Here is an 18,718-nt window from a genome sequence, read left to right on the forward strand (position 1 = left end):
TCAGTCTCTGTCTCTATTCAATCACACCAGCACAGACCATAGATATATATGTACATAGATGCCACATACGACAGTTTCAGACACATACCTGCCAAGGCCGGTAGGCATATATGAGCAGTGTGTCAGCAACACTAATTTTTATAGCTCTGATGTTAACAGGTTAACAGGTGTTCAAGCACGCATTATTTAACTTGCTCTAGACAATTACGCCATTTTTACCTTAAACATGTGTCTACGGAGTTGGTCTTTGAGGGCTAAAGGTGGTCGCACACTGGCCGCGCAGCTCAGCGCCGCGTCGAGTCACATCTAGGACAACTCGGAGGTATTGTAAACTGGAAGTGCACATTAAATAGCGCAAACTTCGTCAGATAGCGTCTTCTTCAAAATGCTAAATTTACGTTAGCAGCCAATGTTAATCATTAATGATTTCGTACAAATATGATGTAATTTAATGTTAAACTGTGTGAGTGCCGCTGTGTGGATTTGAGCAACTTCCTGAGTCACAGCTGGGCGACGTGGACAGGCGCCACCTGTGCGCGTATACTCATAGAAAACAATGTGTTCGATTCTTTTAGAACGGCACGGCGCTGCACGGCCGGTGTGCGATCCCCTTAAGGCTGCCACTATTAGTTATTCACATATCAATATTGAAACACACTGCATGGCTAGCTCTCATCCTTATGTCACACAACACACAACAGCAGGGGCTAAAGGGTTCACAGATACATTAATAATGGCATTTAGATGTGACAGAGTTCAAGCTGTGGCTGATGAAACCTGCACATACATTAAAAATATATATTTATTTATGACCCTGGAACACAAAACCAGGGTCAAACGGGTATATTTAAAGCAATAGCCAACAATACATTGTATGGGTCGAAATGATCAATTATTATGCCAAAAATTATTAGGATATTGAGTAAAGATCATGCTCCATGAAAATATTTTGTACATTTCCTAACGTAAATATACCCACACTTTATTTTTGTAAGTTACTGAGGAAAACTTTCAGATTCCAGATTTTCAAAAATGTGTATATTGGCCAAATATTGTCCTATCCTAACAAACCATACATCAATGAAAAGCTTAGAGATGATGTACATATAAATTTCAACAAACTGACCCTTATGGGTGGTTTTGTGGTCCAGGGTCAATTTTTTTTTTAAGTTAAGTATCAGCGTTCTGTTGTTTTCATGTCAGGATCCGTAATAGTGCCAAAGTAGCAAAAATCTAAATCATTTACTTAAATCCATTCAGCAGTTTTCAATATAAAAACATGAAATATGATTCCTACAATAGCTTACAAACTTCTCTGAAAGACAAGATCAGATTTTTTTTATCACGTGGAGAGCGGTAAGTAGAGGAGAGCGGAGCACAACCTAACGCTTTTTGACTTCGGCTCTATCATTTAAAAAAGATTTAAGTTAGATTAATCTTTTTTAAAACACTTGTTAGAAAATTTGGTTTAAACACAAATAATAATTTAAACACTAAAGGTGGATATTGTTTATATATCTGCCTATAATAGATAGATATCCACACATTCATCCATCCATGATCCTTCATCTAACCAACCCTGTATTAAGCATCAATGCATATAAAGAGATTTTTTGAAAGGACTGCACAATTAAGACAAAAAAATCACAATTGTGAGTTATTTTCCCTGATATTGTATTAACAGTTATCATCTTGATTAATAGTATTTACATTGTTTTCATTTCATTATCATTGTATAGCTAAGGCTTCATTGTAAGACAACTAACCCCGCTGTGTAAACATGTTTTCAATCCCAGCTATCAGTTGCTGACATGTTTCAAAATGCTGTTATGTTTAAGGTAACAAGACAGTGATTAAAATAATATAAGGTTGGATTTGGTGACTTACAAATCCTACTCAGAAATCGAAAAAACATAAGATGAAGAAATGTACTTTTATGCCTCCAAAACACTCTTTGTTCAATATCTTAACTAAAACACATAAAAACTTTTCACAAATTCACAGATAATCAATCTTCTGACAGTAAGAGAAAAAGAGCAAAAGCACAGATTGCTCGGCCTGGTATAAATATGTAAAGTAGCCCTGTTACAATTAACCCCGCGTTAGATTGTGCCTCGTTCACCCCTACATACAAAGTGCATAACATTGCCTGTAGCTGTGTCCAAAGTGACACACTCAATCTTGCTCATAGCAAGTGACATTCACTATATAGTCGAAAATGAGTGACTTGGACACATTATATGTTGTATGTACAAAAATTGCCTCTGATGCTTGCACTCTCTTATGCACCTTGAGCACAGCAGTGAAATTTCATGACAGACATGACAAAAAAGAAAATGTTTTCACACTAACAATTTCACACAGTGCCAGTCGCTTGCAATTGTTCCAATGGCTCCACTGTTACCATAGCAACCAATGTAAATACTTTACATACCGACTACAAGGTGTAAACGTATGCATGTGATGTCATCACAGACACAATGTGTTAAAACAATAAATGAGATTCGCATGCAGTATCAACTTGATGAGTGAACATGGACTATTGAACATCTAGAATCTGACTGATTTATCTTAATTGAGGGGCTTTATATTTGTTCACATGGTAGTGACCAACGTTCTCCTTTCCTCATTCATATGTATTTATGACATTTACCTTTGTAATTTCATGCGGGGGACACCTTACATTTTGTATTCTTAAAGCAGAACTCCAGACAAAAAACAACAACTAAAGAGCAACTGGTGCCAAACTTTTTTCAGTGCTTTTTTCATGGTTTACTTTGGGGTGTATACCTTTGCATAGCGTTAAAATGTACTAATAATACACACTTATACACCAAAGAAACTGTAAAATTGTTATATTACTTGCTCTTTAAACTGGCTTCTATGGTGAGATCATAGTAAATTTGTGGTTACTATGGTTTTAATACAAATCAAACCACCTTACTACACTGTAAAACCTAAAAGTCAACTCAATTCAAACCATTTAAGTAAACCGGTTGCATTAGTTTTAAAACGCATACATTTGAGTACTGTGAACTTAAACAAATTGAGTCATATGCAGTTATGCACTTTTATTTAAGTTCAGACTACTTAAATATAATTGCATAATTGCACATGACTCAAGCTCACAGTACTTAAATTTATGTGTTTTAAAACTTAAATGGTCTAATGCAACCGGTTTACTTAAATGGTCTGAGTTAAGTTAACTGTTAGGTTTTACAGTGTATAGTTATCAGAGATAAAATATCTGAGAGACAATCTGGGAGGTAAGTGGCAGCTCTTCACATGTGATCATATAGGCAGTGGAAGTTTATTTTTTCCATTTCCATTCTTTCTTGTCATGCAGTTCACGTGCATGAGACTCTGCATGCGCTAACTGTGTTTTTGTGGAGCAATCTTTACAAATTCTGTACATGATCACAAGGACTTTCATGCTTTTGACTTAAGGGTCGTTCAAATTTTAACAACAACCGTAACGTTTACTATATTAATGCCACACCACCTGACGATAATGTTAACTTTATTTTTACTTGCCTGTGTGTCGCAGTACTCATGCAAATCATTTACCTTTAATGGCATTAACTAATATTATAGATATAATTTCAAATATTTCATATATCATTAAGTGGCTATAAGCAGCATATGTCCTCAGCATGCTGCGTTTCACACATCTCAATAGTGCATTTGTGTAATCTATCATCTTATTTATTGGATTGGTCAATATAGTAGTCATGAAACACTACATACATTTCAGTGCAACTACAACAGCGCTGAATACCACAGATATTTTTATGTCATGGACCTCAGAAAAGAGCTTCTCACAGTGTCTGTCATTTCAAATACGCAAGCACTTTAAATTCGAATAGATTTGATTGGCTGTCAATGTTTTAAGTGATCCCAACGATATTTATCCGTGTAAGTGATCCCAACGATATTGATCCATGTATCTTTATTGTTATAGTTGTGGTATGACCTCCGCTATTCTCTTTAAAGGGCCATTTCACCGATAGGAACATTAATCTTTATGGAAAGTGAGTCATATTTGTAGTCAAAATGTAACATAAATGTAGAATTTTGTGCCTATTTGACAGAGAAAAGACAAAATGTGACTTTAGAGCACATTTGTATGAAAAACTACAACTGCCACTATGCACCACAATGCACAGCTCTGCAAGCCACTCCCATTACTCGGAACACGGCTCAGACATGCTATTATGTACATAAATGCCACGTTAGTAAAACAAAGAAAATAGCCACCATCACTGTGTCTGACAGACACCAATCATGACTTGCTTTTAAACGTGATGTTACATTGTGGTACACACAAGAAGACTCTGGCCTGGTGTGTAGCAAAGTCTTATTCAAACAGTAACGTGCGGTTTCAGATCCGCAGTACAAATGTCTTTCCAAGTACTTAAAAAAAGTGTATGCATTTTAAATGTTTATTTAGTTTTACCAATTTTCTTTTTGTCTCTTGTTTACTGTAATTACATTTGTGTTATTATTGGCCTCACTGCTCTCACAATATAGACATATAAAACACCGCTCAGATATGCCATTGTGTACATAAATGCCACGTTAGTATAACAAAGAAAATATAAACACTCACTTTAGTCAGACGTCCGTTTATCCCTAGCCTGACGCTGTCATACTCAATTCTAGTCAGAATTTGAGTCTGATACCGCTCCATTGAGCTATAATTATGAGGCGTGTCTCAACCGAAAAATGCCTCTGCACTCAATTGGATAGACCTACGACCAATCAGAGCAACGGAGTGTGTGTGTGAGTGTATGTTGAAATTACGTCTTTGCAGCCTGACCGAACTGCTAGTTCTTTCGCTACAATGACACTAACATTGTGATTATACTGAGTTAGCGAATGTACATCAACACCTATTATGTTTACAACATTTCGTTTATATCACAACATGAAGTATTTACTAAGTCATAGAGTAAGACTATCTCTTACCGTTTGTACGTTAGGTGAACTTCATCCACGACGATACCCATTACGTTGGCTTGAAAATATTGGAGCCTGTCATGTCCCTCCACTTATTCAGCAACCACGATTCCGGGCTTCCGAAAAGAAGCTGGCAACGACCGCTAATTATATCCATCTCGTCGTGCACGCTGAGTTGCATCGCCGTGATAACGTTAGCCATTTCAGTTGCGACCAACTTTTGCCGAATAGGAAGGATGGCAAAAACATCAACAAATGCCCTGCTCGCGGTTCTCTGTTCCTCTTTTAAAATCAATGCTCTTTCGATATCTTTTAGAACAGACTCAATGTCAGAATCCACACATCTGAACTCTACAGCGGCAGCCATTCAACACACGCGCTCTTTGGTGACGTGGTTCATTACGTTACTGTTGATTATCTGTCCATCATCGTATAAAGCCCGCCCTGACAATTTGATTGGTTCGAACAGCATTTGTCTTAGCATAGTAGCTCCTCAACGGAGAAACGCCAGACCGATCTTCCCGTTTTCAAATTCTTGTGGGCGGGGCTAAGATCGGCTGGCACCCAGGCTAGTTTATCCCTGCATCCTCCACACAAACGCGTCCCCTGCACAATATCTCCACAGACGCGCTGCCTCAGCTCTTGGAGCTTGTGCTCGTAAACCGAAACACGTCTTTGAAATAAGCACGCGACCAGAAACATTCACAAAACAAACGTTCATATCCTTATCTGATCCAGAAATGTTAAACCGAAAGCAAACGGCGCGAGTCCGTCCAAGCTTATATACTCCACAGCGCGTCTGCTCGTAAACCGAAACATGTCCGTGAAATAAACGTTCCAAACGCGCGCAAAGTTCCTCTCTTGCATAGAAACCTTCACCAAACAAACGTCCATATCCTTATCTGATGCAGAAATGTAATAAAGCAAGCACACAGCGAGAATACAGGCAGTAGTCTGTCCAAGCTTCTCTACGCAGCAGAGGCCGATGGTTGCTGCGTCTTCACCGGGCTCCTCTACCCAGCCGACGCCCAGGCTCCGGCCTACTCCTCGGGCTTCTGTTCCTCCATCTGCCTCAGCTCTTTGCAGTATTGTGGCTCATAAAGGTGCAATGTACAGCGGATTAGAGCATCACGCTTGTAAAATCACCCTCTTCCATGTAATATTGATTAATTTCCACTGTTATTGTAACATGAATTCTGGCTCGCTCCACAACTTCTGTTTAGCTTAGCATAAAGATGGCGGCTGGTCGTTTTTTTTCGGTCTGTGTTCGTATATTTTCGTAAGTCCCACCCACTTATCTGTAATTGGTCTGAAGCGTGAGTGGGTCCCACCCATAGCCCCCACCTTGGAAAAATGAGGAATGAGTGTCTGTAGTCTTTCACACTCAATAGAGATACAGGATTTCCTTCTTTCAATGACGCAAAATGACGATTTTTACATCATTGAAAGAAGGAAGTGCCTCACTGAAATCAGTATTTCTCCCCTCTCAGGGGAAACTGAGGGAATGGTGCACGACCATTCAAAAACATGACTGGGGTTCTAACGGTACAAAGCTTAATGCAAATGGGTGAAGTTTCCCTTTAATGTAGAACAGTTTTTAAAACTATATTTTTATAGGTATATTTATTGTCAATAGTGTGAATGGCTCATCTTTTTTCATGGCGACTTTTATTGAAAGTGCATTCCGGTCACGAAATTGTAAGTTTACTTACAGATGATCATCAGTCTCTGTCTTTCTCACAAGCTGGCACAGCTGGAGTAACTTGATTATTAGCAGATGTGTCATCAGCACTGGTGCTTGACAAAATTGATGATTGCTTGACTCTGATATTTCTCTTTTTCACTTGTTCTGGAGCAGATAGGTTATTTTCATTTAGACGTTCAACTATCATGCGCAGCATCTGATTTTACTACTTCAAATGGTGTGTGCAAAAAACACGCACGTAAAAAGTTATAGCATGCAAATTTTATAATCGTAACATCTCGGCCAAAATATAACTCGCAAGTTAATATTTTAAACACAGTATATGCTTATTATGTTTCATATTTTAGTATCTTTAATAATAGGAAAAATAAATACTATGTAAATCAATGGATACACTTTCATTTATTAAAATGAATTTAAAAACTCATATAGGTTTAGAACAACATAAGGGTGAATAAATGATGACAGTATTTTTATTTCTGGGTATCATATTTAGGTAAAAACTATCATTTTATGCTGCATATACACCAAACATGAAGCATTGTGTTCCTTGCTCTAGATTTATCGTGGATTTAACTTTGTGTCACAATTTTTTTTAGCTTGGGTTGAATATTTTCATTTTTGTAAAGATGCGTTTGAGGCAAAAAGCGTGCATTTCCGCAGCATTCGGACCGACCAATTTGCGTTATTCGCGCCGTGCAAGTTCACGTCTATTCGTGTCTTTGCATTGACTTCTAATTGTGCAAGTCATTGAATTCACGTTTGGTGTGTACACCCCATAATGCCTTATTCTGCATGTCCATATCCTCCCCCTAATTCTACCCCTACCTAAACTTAACAGCTACCCTACTAACTATTTATAAACAGACATTTGGATTTTAATTAAAAAAATAAGTGATATCACAAAAGTGATAGTTAATAGTTAGTTGTTAGAGAGAATTGGTCCCAGACTAAAGTATGACTGATAATGAGAGAAATAGTAATTATTTTAGCAAGTCCCTGCATCCCAAAATAGTTTTGGCACAAATTCTTCCTTATATCTCGGTCTTTTTGATTTAGTTTTGAGCTGTATTGCACCACAACCTGCTAATATCACTGCACTTACAGTCAATTTTCATTTTATTTGATGCATTTTTTTCCTCAGAGCAATACTTTGTGGAAATGGAAAGTGGAACCGCAAAGCAGCATGATTATTTTCTTCACTGGCACAATGGGGTGCAACGATAACTAACATTTCAAATGCCGGTTATTAAATTCAAGTGACTAAAAATCGAAATGTTTTATTGCTAATATCAATTTTAACAAAAAGACTTGATTACGTGAGAAATGCTCTGACTTTGTAACTGCCAGTGTGTGTGTGTGCCTCACATACGCTCACATATGTTAATAAATTGTGAGAAGATATCCATTCATTTTGTGACTAAGCTAAAAATGTAAAAATGTTGCAGTGGTAAGCCATCTTTTAAATGTAAACAGTCCCTGTTAACACATATCGGGATTGATTATACTGGAGAGGCAGTCTGCAAATACAACTCACCAGAACAGGCATCATTACGTCTGCAAGGTAAACAAACAGAGCGCCAAGACCAAAGCCAACGGCAACAGGGAAGAATGCAAAGTCCCCGTATTTTCCAGATTCTTCAGCCATCTCAATCGCAGGGGCCAGAAGGGACCAGTACGAGGCCGCCAGCATGACCTGAGGACAAGAGAAGAGCAAGAGATATTGCTAAGTGCAGTTAGTCAGATTTCACTTTTTAACTCTCAGCCTTTGCATGTTTAAGATAATCTTCAGCATTAAACTATGGCATCATTTGCCAGGCAGCAAAAAAATACAGTGTTAATTTTTAGTTTTGGTTCTCCATAACTGCTTAATTAGGGGAAGTTCACATTTTGCGTCTTTTGCGTGCGCAAATACATTATTTGAATGTAGACGCTAGGGCTGTGACGATTAATTGTGCAAATATGATTTTCTCAATGAATGAATTTTAATGAATTACGGTGAAATCCCGGCACATCCAAAAGCCAGAGGGTGCTCTCCTGCTGAAACTCCATTTGTGACACAGAAGAAGAACCATTACAAACGCTATTCCAGGAAATGTCTATAAGAACATATTTATATCACTGTTATTCAAATTGTTTCAGGTATTTTCATGATAATAAAGAAAATTTTGAATGACTTTGTTTAACGAGTGTTGCTTTTTTAAATTCACATTATAAACGACTCCGACTCATAACTATTTTAGATTGATAAGGACTTCCTACTGACCAAAACCTGTAGTACACACACAAGCTGTGCATGAAACAAAAAAATCACAGCCTTGCGATTCAGAATCGATTTAAGACAGGTATTTTTAATGGGACACGCGATTAATCGCCACAGCCCTAGTAGACATGCGGCCGTCACGCTCAAATAGACTCAATAGTCGTGATGCCCTTTTTTTCCAGGTGGGTCTGTGTCGCAGCCAGTTGAAAATACCTCAACTTTCAGAATGCTGCATTGAAAAGCACATTGGACAGAAGGATTTTCTGCATAGTTTTAGATGCGAAATGTGAACATTCCCTTAAAGGGGACATTTAACAAGACTTTTTTAAGATGGCAAATAAGTATTTGGTGTCCCTAGAGTACGTATGTGAAGTTTTAGCTCAAAATATCATACAGATCATTTATTATAGCAAAAATGTGTCGTTTTGGGTGTGTCCTTTAAAATGCAAATGAGCTGATGAAATCCAAACACTGATCACAATAATGATGCTTTGTTGAAATTGAAATTCAATTGTGCTGTCAATTATTTTCTTTCTCTTTCTCTTAGTACTAAATGGCAGTGCTGTGGTTGGATAGTGCAGTTTAAGGGGTGGCATTATCCCCTTCTGACATCACAAGGGGAGCCAAATTTCAATGAGCTATTTTTTCACATGCTTGCAGAGAATGGTTTACCAAAACTAAGTTACTGGGTTGATCTTTATTACATTTTCCAGGTTGATAGAAGCACTGGGGACACAATTATAGCACTTAAAGCTCACGTAACACACGCTGTTTCTGCATTTCTGATGTTAATCTGGAGTACCTATAGAGTAGTATGACATCCTTTATATCTCTGAAGAGTCTTTAGTTTAATCACATTTATAAAAGAAAGATTAGCTTTACCGAATCTTTCCGATAACGTACGAAAAAATGAAGAAGGAGGAGTTACTACCGCAGGAGGAGCGAGTCATGCAACACTATACAACACTGTTTTAACTTATGATTCACTACATGTTCGTGTCATTTATATAATATACACGCGCCTATTTCCAACATAAGACAGAAGTCTTACTTACCACGTGTAACTCGTCATGACCCGGTTCTGAAAATCCAGCGCATCAAACACACACGCAAAACTCCGCTGCTAATCCGGATAATAAACTATATCCATTGTTTCCATAAGGCTGGATGTCTTCTCCTTACATCCAAAAACACACTTCTTGTTGTGCCATTGTTGACTTTTGAAATTAAACAAAGCTGAGTGGCGTGATAAGCTGTTAGCAAGCTCTAGCGTCTCCCGCTGACTGACGGCTGGGCGGGGTTTTCCGGGGGAAGTTTTCCGGCGGAAGCCCATATAAAGAAGTGATACGTATCGAAAACCCCTAAAACGTCAGTTAGAACTGTAATCGAAAAAAACTAGCCGAAACTTGTACGAACCCTGGCGAAGTGCATTCGGCACAGAAATACTCTGAAACACGCCCAACTGCTGTTTTGACACTTTGCCTACGTTTAGCATGAGGAAACAACTCTATAACTGTATTAATAAGTCAGAATGCTTGAAATACCATTAAACCCCCCCCTTTAAAGGCAGGGTGCACAATCTCTGAAAGCCAATGTTGATATTTGTAATCACCCTAACAAACACGCCCCTATCCAAATAGATTTTGGGCCTTCTTTTGATAGACCCGCCCCACACATATGCAACCCAGGCAACAAAGCTGGTTAGTACACTGAAAAAAGGATTCACTCAATTTACTCAATTTCTTAAGGTAAGTGGTTGCAATCGATTTATTTAAGCTACATTTAAACAAAAGTTTTTTTTTTGTTTTTCAATTTTTTTTGTTTTGTTTAAATGTAGCTTAAATGGGTTGATATCGACCACTTACCTTAAAAAATTGAGTACATTTGAATTAATATTTTTTTCAGTGTAGTAGGGGTGTTACGATTCTCCAAATCCTCGATTCGATTACATTTTAACAATTCGATTCTCGATTTTTTTCTCTTTTTTTTTTAAAGAACAGGTTGCTATGCCATTTTTAGAGTACACTTTTATGAAATATAATATCTGACCTTGAACCCAGAGATGCCCTGCCATGTTAGTCGTACTGCCAGTGGAAACAAATGGTACATGCACATACCTGATAAAACGAAACTTCTTGTCAGATGAAAATCTGTCAGTACTTTGCACCTTAAAAATGCGATTCTGGGACTATATCCCAATAAGTCATGTTTAAATGCTGTTTTCATAACTCTTAAGCAACTGAAATAAGTTGTTGTGAAACTTAAACAGATCTCAGTTCAGAGAAACGACCAGTCTTGGCACAGACGCCGCTCTGCTGTGCACGCGTGCATGCTCTGATTGAGTTCAGCGGGAGGCTTATGCTGTTTTTTGTTTCCCATTTAAGACCAGCTCGCGTTGGGTCTCCTGCATCTGCTATGCTATATTTTAACTGGATGTAGCTAGCGAAGTTAGAGGAGGTTGACTCGCAGCACTCAACACGTGTTTTTTACGCTTGGCAAGCACACCGGACGTGACATGGGAGCATCGACTGTCATTGACTGTCATCATGTCATTGAAATCGTGACACCATTAGTTAGTAGACACGCCCCTTACTGCTGATTGGCTAAAAGTGTGCTTTGGTACTCGGCCCAACTCCCTTTTCCAAAGCGTTTCTCAAAAATCGTGCACCCTGGCTTTAAACATGGAAAAGACAGATTTTCATGATATAAAGCTGTTCACGACAACAAGCAACACAGTCTTTGTAATGCAATGGGGCATATGTGAATAAAAGGTTGCAAAAAAAACATGAATTTTATTTTGAATACTTTAAACTATCAAACTGTTTGCTACTATATTCTAAATCAGAGGTTTGTTACTGGCGAGTATATGCCAGTAAAGATTATTATTATCATGTTGCATAGCGGTTACACTTTCCATTTTCACAAAGAAATGGAAAGTGTAACCGCTATGCAACATGATAATAATAACATGAAATTGCTCTGAGAAAAAATAAATAAAAAGAAAATTAACTGTAAGTGCAGTGATATTAGCAGGTTGTGGTGCAATACAGCTCAAAACTAAATCAAAAAGACTGCAGCTATAAGGAAGAATACGTGCTAAAACTATTTTGTGATGCGAGGGACTTGCTAGATTAATTATCAATCTCTCTCATTATCAGTTGCATCATGCCAATGACCCTCATTTGTGCCACCATTGACTATTGATGCCAACCTCTGTAACATTCTTTATCTTAGTATGCCAATATCCCCAAGCTTTCACAGCAGCTTATGTCAGTACAGTTATTAATAATTCAAGTATGGGTAGAATGGCCTTCAGCAAAAACAGCATGCTCAAAACTAAATGTTGCCATTTTTTCTATACGGTCCAAGACACTTGACAAAACCATGATCAAAGACTTGACCTTTAGGCATCCTGGTAATGATATCAAAAACCCAAAAGGCAGACAATTCAGCATCTGCCTTATAACAGTGGAAAACGTTTCCGGAGTGCACAAAAGTCTTATCAGGTTTTCAAATCCAATTTGAATTTTGTATGTATGCACTGCATGTTTGTCAGTTGTTAGTGTCTGAATGCGAGTGGTGTCAATCTTTTAACAATACGTTGTAAAGCTTTGTACTGTAGATGTTTTGTGAATTTTTCAGCAGTGAATCTGGAACGAAAGTGGGTCGTCAAATGTTGTGCATACAGAACAAGACTAGGCTCATGTCTATTATGAAATCTCATAGAGGTGATGAACTCATTATAAAACCAACCTATCCTCCAACCCATTTGATTGTTTAGGACGTTTGTTCATTTCCCCTAAATATGACACACAGATAAGTTAACAAAATTAGTACTGCACTTAAAGGGATAGTTCACCCAAAAATGAATAACCATTTTCTCATTATCATGTTGTTCTAAACCTGCATGAATGTCTTTTTTGTACAGGACCAAACCTGTGTGGATTTTTCTGATGAACACAAAAGAAGATATTTTGATCATATTTTCAATTGTAGGAAAAGTAGTGCATCATGCTCTAATGGTCCAGTTTATGTTTGAAGAAGATCTGACCGTGTGAGTTCTTCATATAAAGTATTTGTATGGCTTCAGTTCGCAAGGTTTGCAACATTAATTGTAATACTTTTATACTGTTGTTTAATTTATGCAATAACTGCACATTTACTTGTTTGTTATGTTTTTGAGAAGTGGATGGGTTTAGGGAAGGGGTAGAGTAAGATGCTCCTCAATATCTAAAAATATCATACATGTTTATGAAACCATTTGTAATTTTACAAATGCAGAAAATTAAATCCATCTAATCTGATGCATAAGGCAAACAACCTTGAAACGTAACCACAGGTTGTAATAACTTGCTGGCCGATAGAGGGCTCTTATCCCTAAAACGTAACTGTTTGTCATAATAAACTGCTTGCACAAATGAACTGTGAAGTTGTTATTTTTGGAGGACAGTCTCAGTAAAACAGTAAGCAATGCCATTACTGTATTTTCTACATTTATGCACATATGCAGTAAACAAAAACTCAACATAAAGTGAATGAATACAACATTGGTCAATATGTTTAAAGTTTGAGTAATAAAAAATGCAATTTGCAATCAGTCTGGTCAGATTGAGGCCCAATTGGCAGTAAGGCTGAAGAGGATGAAATCAATTTGTGTGCAGATAAACAGAAATAAAAACCTTAAAAAATGCTTGTGATAAGTCGCTCTGGATAAAAGCATCTGCCAAATGCATAAATGTAAATGTATAATTAAAACATTAAGCTCTCAAAGAAAACATCATTCCAAGAAATGTCCTTTTATATATATGCATTTCTTGGCTTAGAGTAAATCATTTTAATAAGTAGAGAAACCCATTAGTGCCAAGTTGACTTCAGCAGGCTACACTAGCGGCATTAGCGCTTATTTAGTACTAAAATATTTCAATGACTTACTAGGCACTTGGAGAGACTGTGCTCTGAAACTCAAGAGGTAAAAGAAATGATGAAAAAAACAAGTAACTGTTTTCACATCAGTTTGTTGTGTCTGACAGTCAGGTACTGCGTTTAAGCCATTTATTATGCGATGCCAACTTTTTATATAAAGCTGGAAAAAGTGTGAAGCCTAGTATTTAACTAAAAGATTGCATCAAAGTTTGATTTCACATTGATTTCAATCTTTGACATGACCTTACTCAGTCAATATTAAAGTCGTCAAGGTTATATTTTCACACAATGTTCTTTGCATTATTCTTTGATACAGCATCATGTATTTTGTTTTACTTTGTGAAATCTGTAACCAGATCTTCATCATTTGCCAGGTATGCATTATTCTCATTTAATTCAATGGCCCGTTGTCAATTATTCCTTACTGATTATATTTGTTTTTTTGTGTGTGTGTTTTAATTGGATTGTGAATTGGCTTTGAATTGTGACCTTCCCACCTGGCTAATAAATTGTGTTTGGATTTATTCTGTGTTGCTACGAAAGTTATTGACATGAATAGTAAATTACAATGTATCCTTGTTACTAGGGTTGGGCGATGTCCCCTAAATTGGCAGTTGACGATGGTTAGGGTAAACCATCGCGATGGACGATGACATCGCCGGGGGAGGGGTTTATTTAAATTTTTCGTTATTATTTGTTATTTTACTTTATTTCACATAGGAAGAGTTGTGCACTTTTAAGCACTTTTTTAAAATATGTCTTTTTTCTTCTATTTTAAAGCTATAATTTCGTTATTTTACTAACCCAACTAATGACTCGTCCTAGCTTTCCAATAGGTTGCACGTGAACTGTGCATGTACCACCAGTACTCCGTCAGAGCGGGTCTTCAGCACAGGTGCTTCAGCCTCTCACCGGTTAAATCACTTGCCCACCGCGGCACTGTCTTCCATCGTTGTTTAGATTTTTTCTTGTAATTAAATCATTTAGTTTCGTTAGAGAGAGCAGAAACTAAAAACTGAATGTGTGAATTCAACGGAGCTAAACTTGCGTTAAATCACGAGCAGCAGGTCAGATTTTATTTATTACTGTCAGAACCTATGTGCACTGGACACTGACCTAAGCACTTAATTAAACCAGCTGTTTCACTCGCATTGCAAGAGGATTCATACGCGATTTAACGCACAGTGTACGCAAGCGCTGCATTTAAACGGATGCCTCTAATTCAAAAGTGAAAGTAAAATGCGCAAGTCTGCATGCACATTTATAAGCCCATCTACGTGCTGATATTAGAAAATTCTGTCACTGCAAACATCCCTAATTATGGCCAAGAAAAATTGTCTTTAAAGGTATTCATTAAGCAGACAAAAGTTATTTGAAGTTCGCTGAATTCTGGGTTTAGGCTATTTCTTAAACTGCCGCTTCAGTGCCACAGCTTTAACAATGAGCACGATCTCCCAAAACACTACAATATGCTTCTAATAATTTAGTAATATGGGCTGTTTTCTTGTATAAAATTAAATATTTTAAATTAAATGTACAGTGTTAAACATGTAAAAAATACAAGATTCTAACAATGTCAAGATCAAATGCCTGACGGGGTATTTTCACAGATTAACACACATCACGTCTCTGTCATAGACTACAGCATTTAAAATAGTTTATGCATTAGTTATATTCTCAATTTAAATTACAGTTTAATTCCTGCAAAGATTTTAGGTATAATCTTCAGAAGAGAGTGTGTGTGTTTGTCAACTCGCAGTGGGGCGGGGGCGTGGCATCACGATGGTGTCTCTACATCGTAATGTAGGTCAGCCATCACGATGGACGATGATATCGTCCATCGGCACAACCCTACTTGTTACCGCAATGACTGAAATCAGGCTAGTACCGAACTAAAATCCCAATCTAGATGGCATAGTGGTATATCAGTGGAGGATTTTGGAGATCTGACTAGCACTTGGCGTTAGTTTAATTTAAATTAGATGCGTGGAGGCTAACAGTGTATTTCCTGTTTAGAGTAACATAAATGTTGTCTGACCACTCTAAATCAGATGAGCCTCAACCTCTGGTTATTGCAATATTAATCTAAGTTGCATATTAAATTATGACACGATTATACAAAGTTATCATTGGAGAAGACAGTCAGTTTTTGTTTTATGATAGTGGTCGAGAACCTCTGGTTAGAAATAACTATTGTAATAATTAAGTTGCACCTCTATGGGGACTAAATAAAGTATGTTCAGAGATGAGCACGCATAAGGCAGCCATCTGAGCTTGGTCCAACCTCTAGCAGTGACCAAGCCTGGTTCGATTGTGATCGTGGGCCTGCATGATTATTAAATATTATACCACGGGTCTGTTGAATGCTGCATTCTGATTGGCTGAGAAATGTTCTATGGGTGTTGATTATTTTTCTGTAAACCGCACACCTAATTTTTCAAATGTCTTAAAAATAGGCACCAGAGCAATGTTTGTGGTAACCGTGGTATAAGCGGAATAATTGACTCCGGTCCTTTGAATTATTTGAAAATAATGCACACCTGCGGTGTTCGCGTCATGCCGCATTACCACCTTGGTGTGCATTATTTTCTTATAATTCAATGGCCCGTCGTCAATTATTCCTTACTTAATAAACGTCCGGTCCATGAGTCCAAAGTGATATATAGCCGAATGAACAGATGCAATAGCAAGTAAAGCTTAAACAGATTAACCAAACATCCAACTACATTCTGCAACTGTTAAAAGTAATTATTAATCTGATTTATATTAACTTTATCTTTGGAGTCAGATGAGTAATAAGTAATAAGAGTCAGGTAAGCCAGTAAGGCCGTCCCAATTCAAATGATGTTTAGAATGAAGCCTCAAAATGCGTCCTCATTTCTCCGCGCTGTTAAGGATAGAAGGAATGGATCATTAACCGCCGAGGATATCCCAAGAGTCATTGCGCGTCTGCAACGGCTGCATATAATGGCTGGATATTCTAAAATAAACAATTAAAACCTTTATTAAATAAATATCAGAAAAAAAATTCTTGTCACTGTTTTAGTATTATAAGTTATGTTTTGTGTTAATATCATTCTTTTTATGTTGCGTATATTGCTAAGGTTGATGAATTTGATATACTATTGAATAGTTTAATCAATGTGTTATATATTCTAAAATATATTAATATTTTTCTGATTTCATATTTATTTTAATAATCAGAAACGTCTCCGCTGTGTCCTGCTGACAGGCGCGATGGGCGCGTGCAGCAGGTGACGCTAATAATGGGTCCTCCAAAGGTTAGACCGTCTCATTTCAGTTCTCTTCACAAACTTCAGAGGCTTCCACCTTGAAAGACCGAGTGCTCACCTTTTAAGTAGGGATGCACCGAATCCAGGACTCGGATTCGGCCGAATACTGGGCTTTTTGACGGGGTTCTGGCGAATCTTCGATTTTTTTTCCACCGAACCGAACCCTAGACTTGCGCTACGCTGGTTGACGTCACGTGGCCGTTGATTACACACATCGGGTGCTGACGTGGAGATAATAATTTTTTTCGGTGAGCCTTAGGGGTGGTTCACATTTCGTGGACGCACATGGAAAAAACTAGCGCATCACACCGCATCGCTTTCATTATGCATAGGCTTATGATAATTGTCAAAATAGTTTTCCCACTGGTCATCCTGGCATAATGTCGCCTATTCTTTTTTTACAGTTAAAATCAAACAAAATGAAAAATACACTGCTGTGGATGTTGTTTACTTCATTAATGTGTTTTAATGTGTTAATGGAATAAGGATGCGATAGGATTCGGTATTCGGTTTCGGCCGAATCTTAAACAGTGGATTCGGTATTCGGCCGAACCCAAAAAATCTGGATTCGGTGCATCCCTACTTTTAAGGTCTCATGCTTATAAGGTTGCAGCCCTTGAATTGGGACACAGCTTATGTGTGGTGTAAAACTAAGTTTAATGTTGCTTAGGGATGACAGTAATTAAAAGACGAAAACACAGTGAGGATATTGCAAGCGTGCCGCACAAGCCATGAAAACGCTACTGAGCAGACTCAAGACCCTAGATATCAGCGACATATCAGGACACTGACGGGTTCACTTTTCACCAATGGAAGAGAGCGAACGGCTGTCGTCCATTTTTTTTACAGTCTATGGGATATTGTTGTTGACAAATGCATTTCATTCTCTTCATGACATTAAATAATACTAGTACACAGATCTGTAGAACGGCAAGCGAAGAATTGCCTCTTAAGAAGTTAATGCGTTTCATTCTGTTTAGTAATTAACGTCATTGATAAAACATTCACATACCGTATACTGAATTGTACAAACTACAAACGTGTGAGTCTTCAAAGCATTCAAAGCCATATTTTAAGACGGCAAAGTGTTAAAAATGCTCTATTAGACACAAGTAAAATAAACACAAGCAATGCCCAATTTCATGAACAGTAAGGAGCTTTTCAAGTTTTGGTCAAATCAATTGACACCCTTAACTACACATACAGGTACGCTTTAACAACATTGTTAGGCAGCAGCAGGGAGTCCAGGTCAGCTAAAACAACATTGGCATTGTGTTTTTTCTGTTAGGGCCAGGGATCTTAAAATTGTTTGCAGTTTCATGCTTTTGTTTTGACCACAATCTCCTTTTAGCGTCTTCATACACTCCAATGCCACAGCAGCACTTGCTTGTGAAGTCTAAACATTCCCAGATCTAGGGAATGGTTGCGGGAATGCACAAATAAATAGGTTTGAAACGACGGGTAAATAATTTAAGGGTGAACTCGTTTTGAACAACCTAGTAAAAAGCTATCAGAAATCTTCATCACTTACAGCATCATTTCCTTAGCTGCAGTTTAGCGGTTTGTAATTTATTG

The 18,718-nt window shown here is 37.6% G+C and overlaps 1 protein-coding gene and 1 long non-coding RNA gene across 2 annotated transcripts in view; one reads left to right on the forward strand and one right to left on the reverse strand.

Moving 5' to 3' along the window:
* LOC141363678 (uncharacterized) overlaps positions 1–18,718 on the forward strand; it is a 416,667-nt gene that overhangs the window by 245,766 nt on the left and 152,183 nt on the right. The window lies entirely within an intron of this gene.
* LOC129420278 (zinc transporter ZIP11) overlaps positions 1–18,718 on the reverse strand; it is a 199,763-nt gene that overhangs the window by 147,441 nt on the left and 33,604 nt on the right. Inside the window, exon 4 of the mRNA XM_073866580.1 lies at positions 8,202–8,360. Coding sequence (XP_073722681.1) covers positions 8,202–8,360 — 159 coding nt within the window. The remainder of the gene's footprint in view (positions 1–8,201; positions 8,361–18,718) is intronic.

This window comes from Misgurnus anguillicaudatus, chromosome 4, assembly GCF_027580225.2.
Source record: "Misgurnus anguillicaudatus chromosome 4, ASM2758022v2, whole genome shotgun sequence".
Lineage (NCBI taxonomy): Eukaryota > Metazoa > Chordata > Actinopteri > Cypriniformes > Cobitidae > Misgurnus > Misgurnus anguillicaudatus.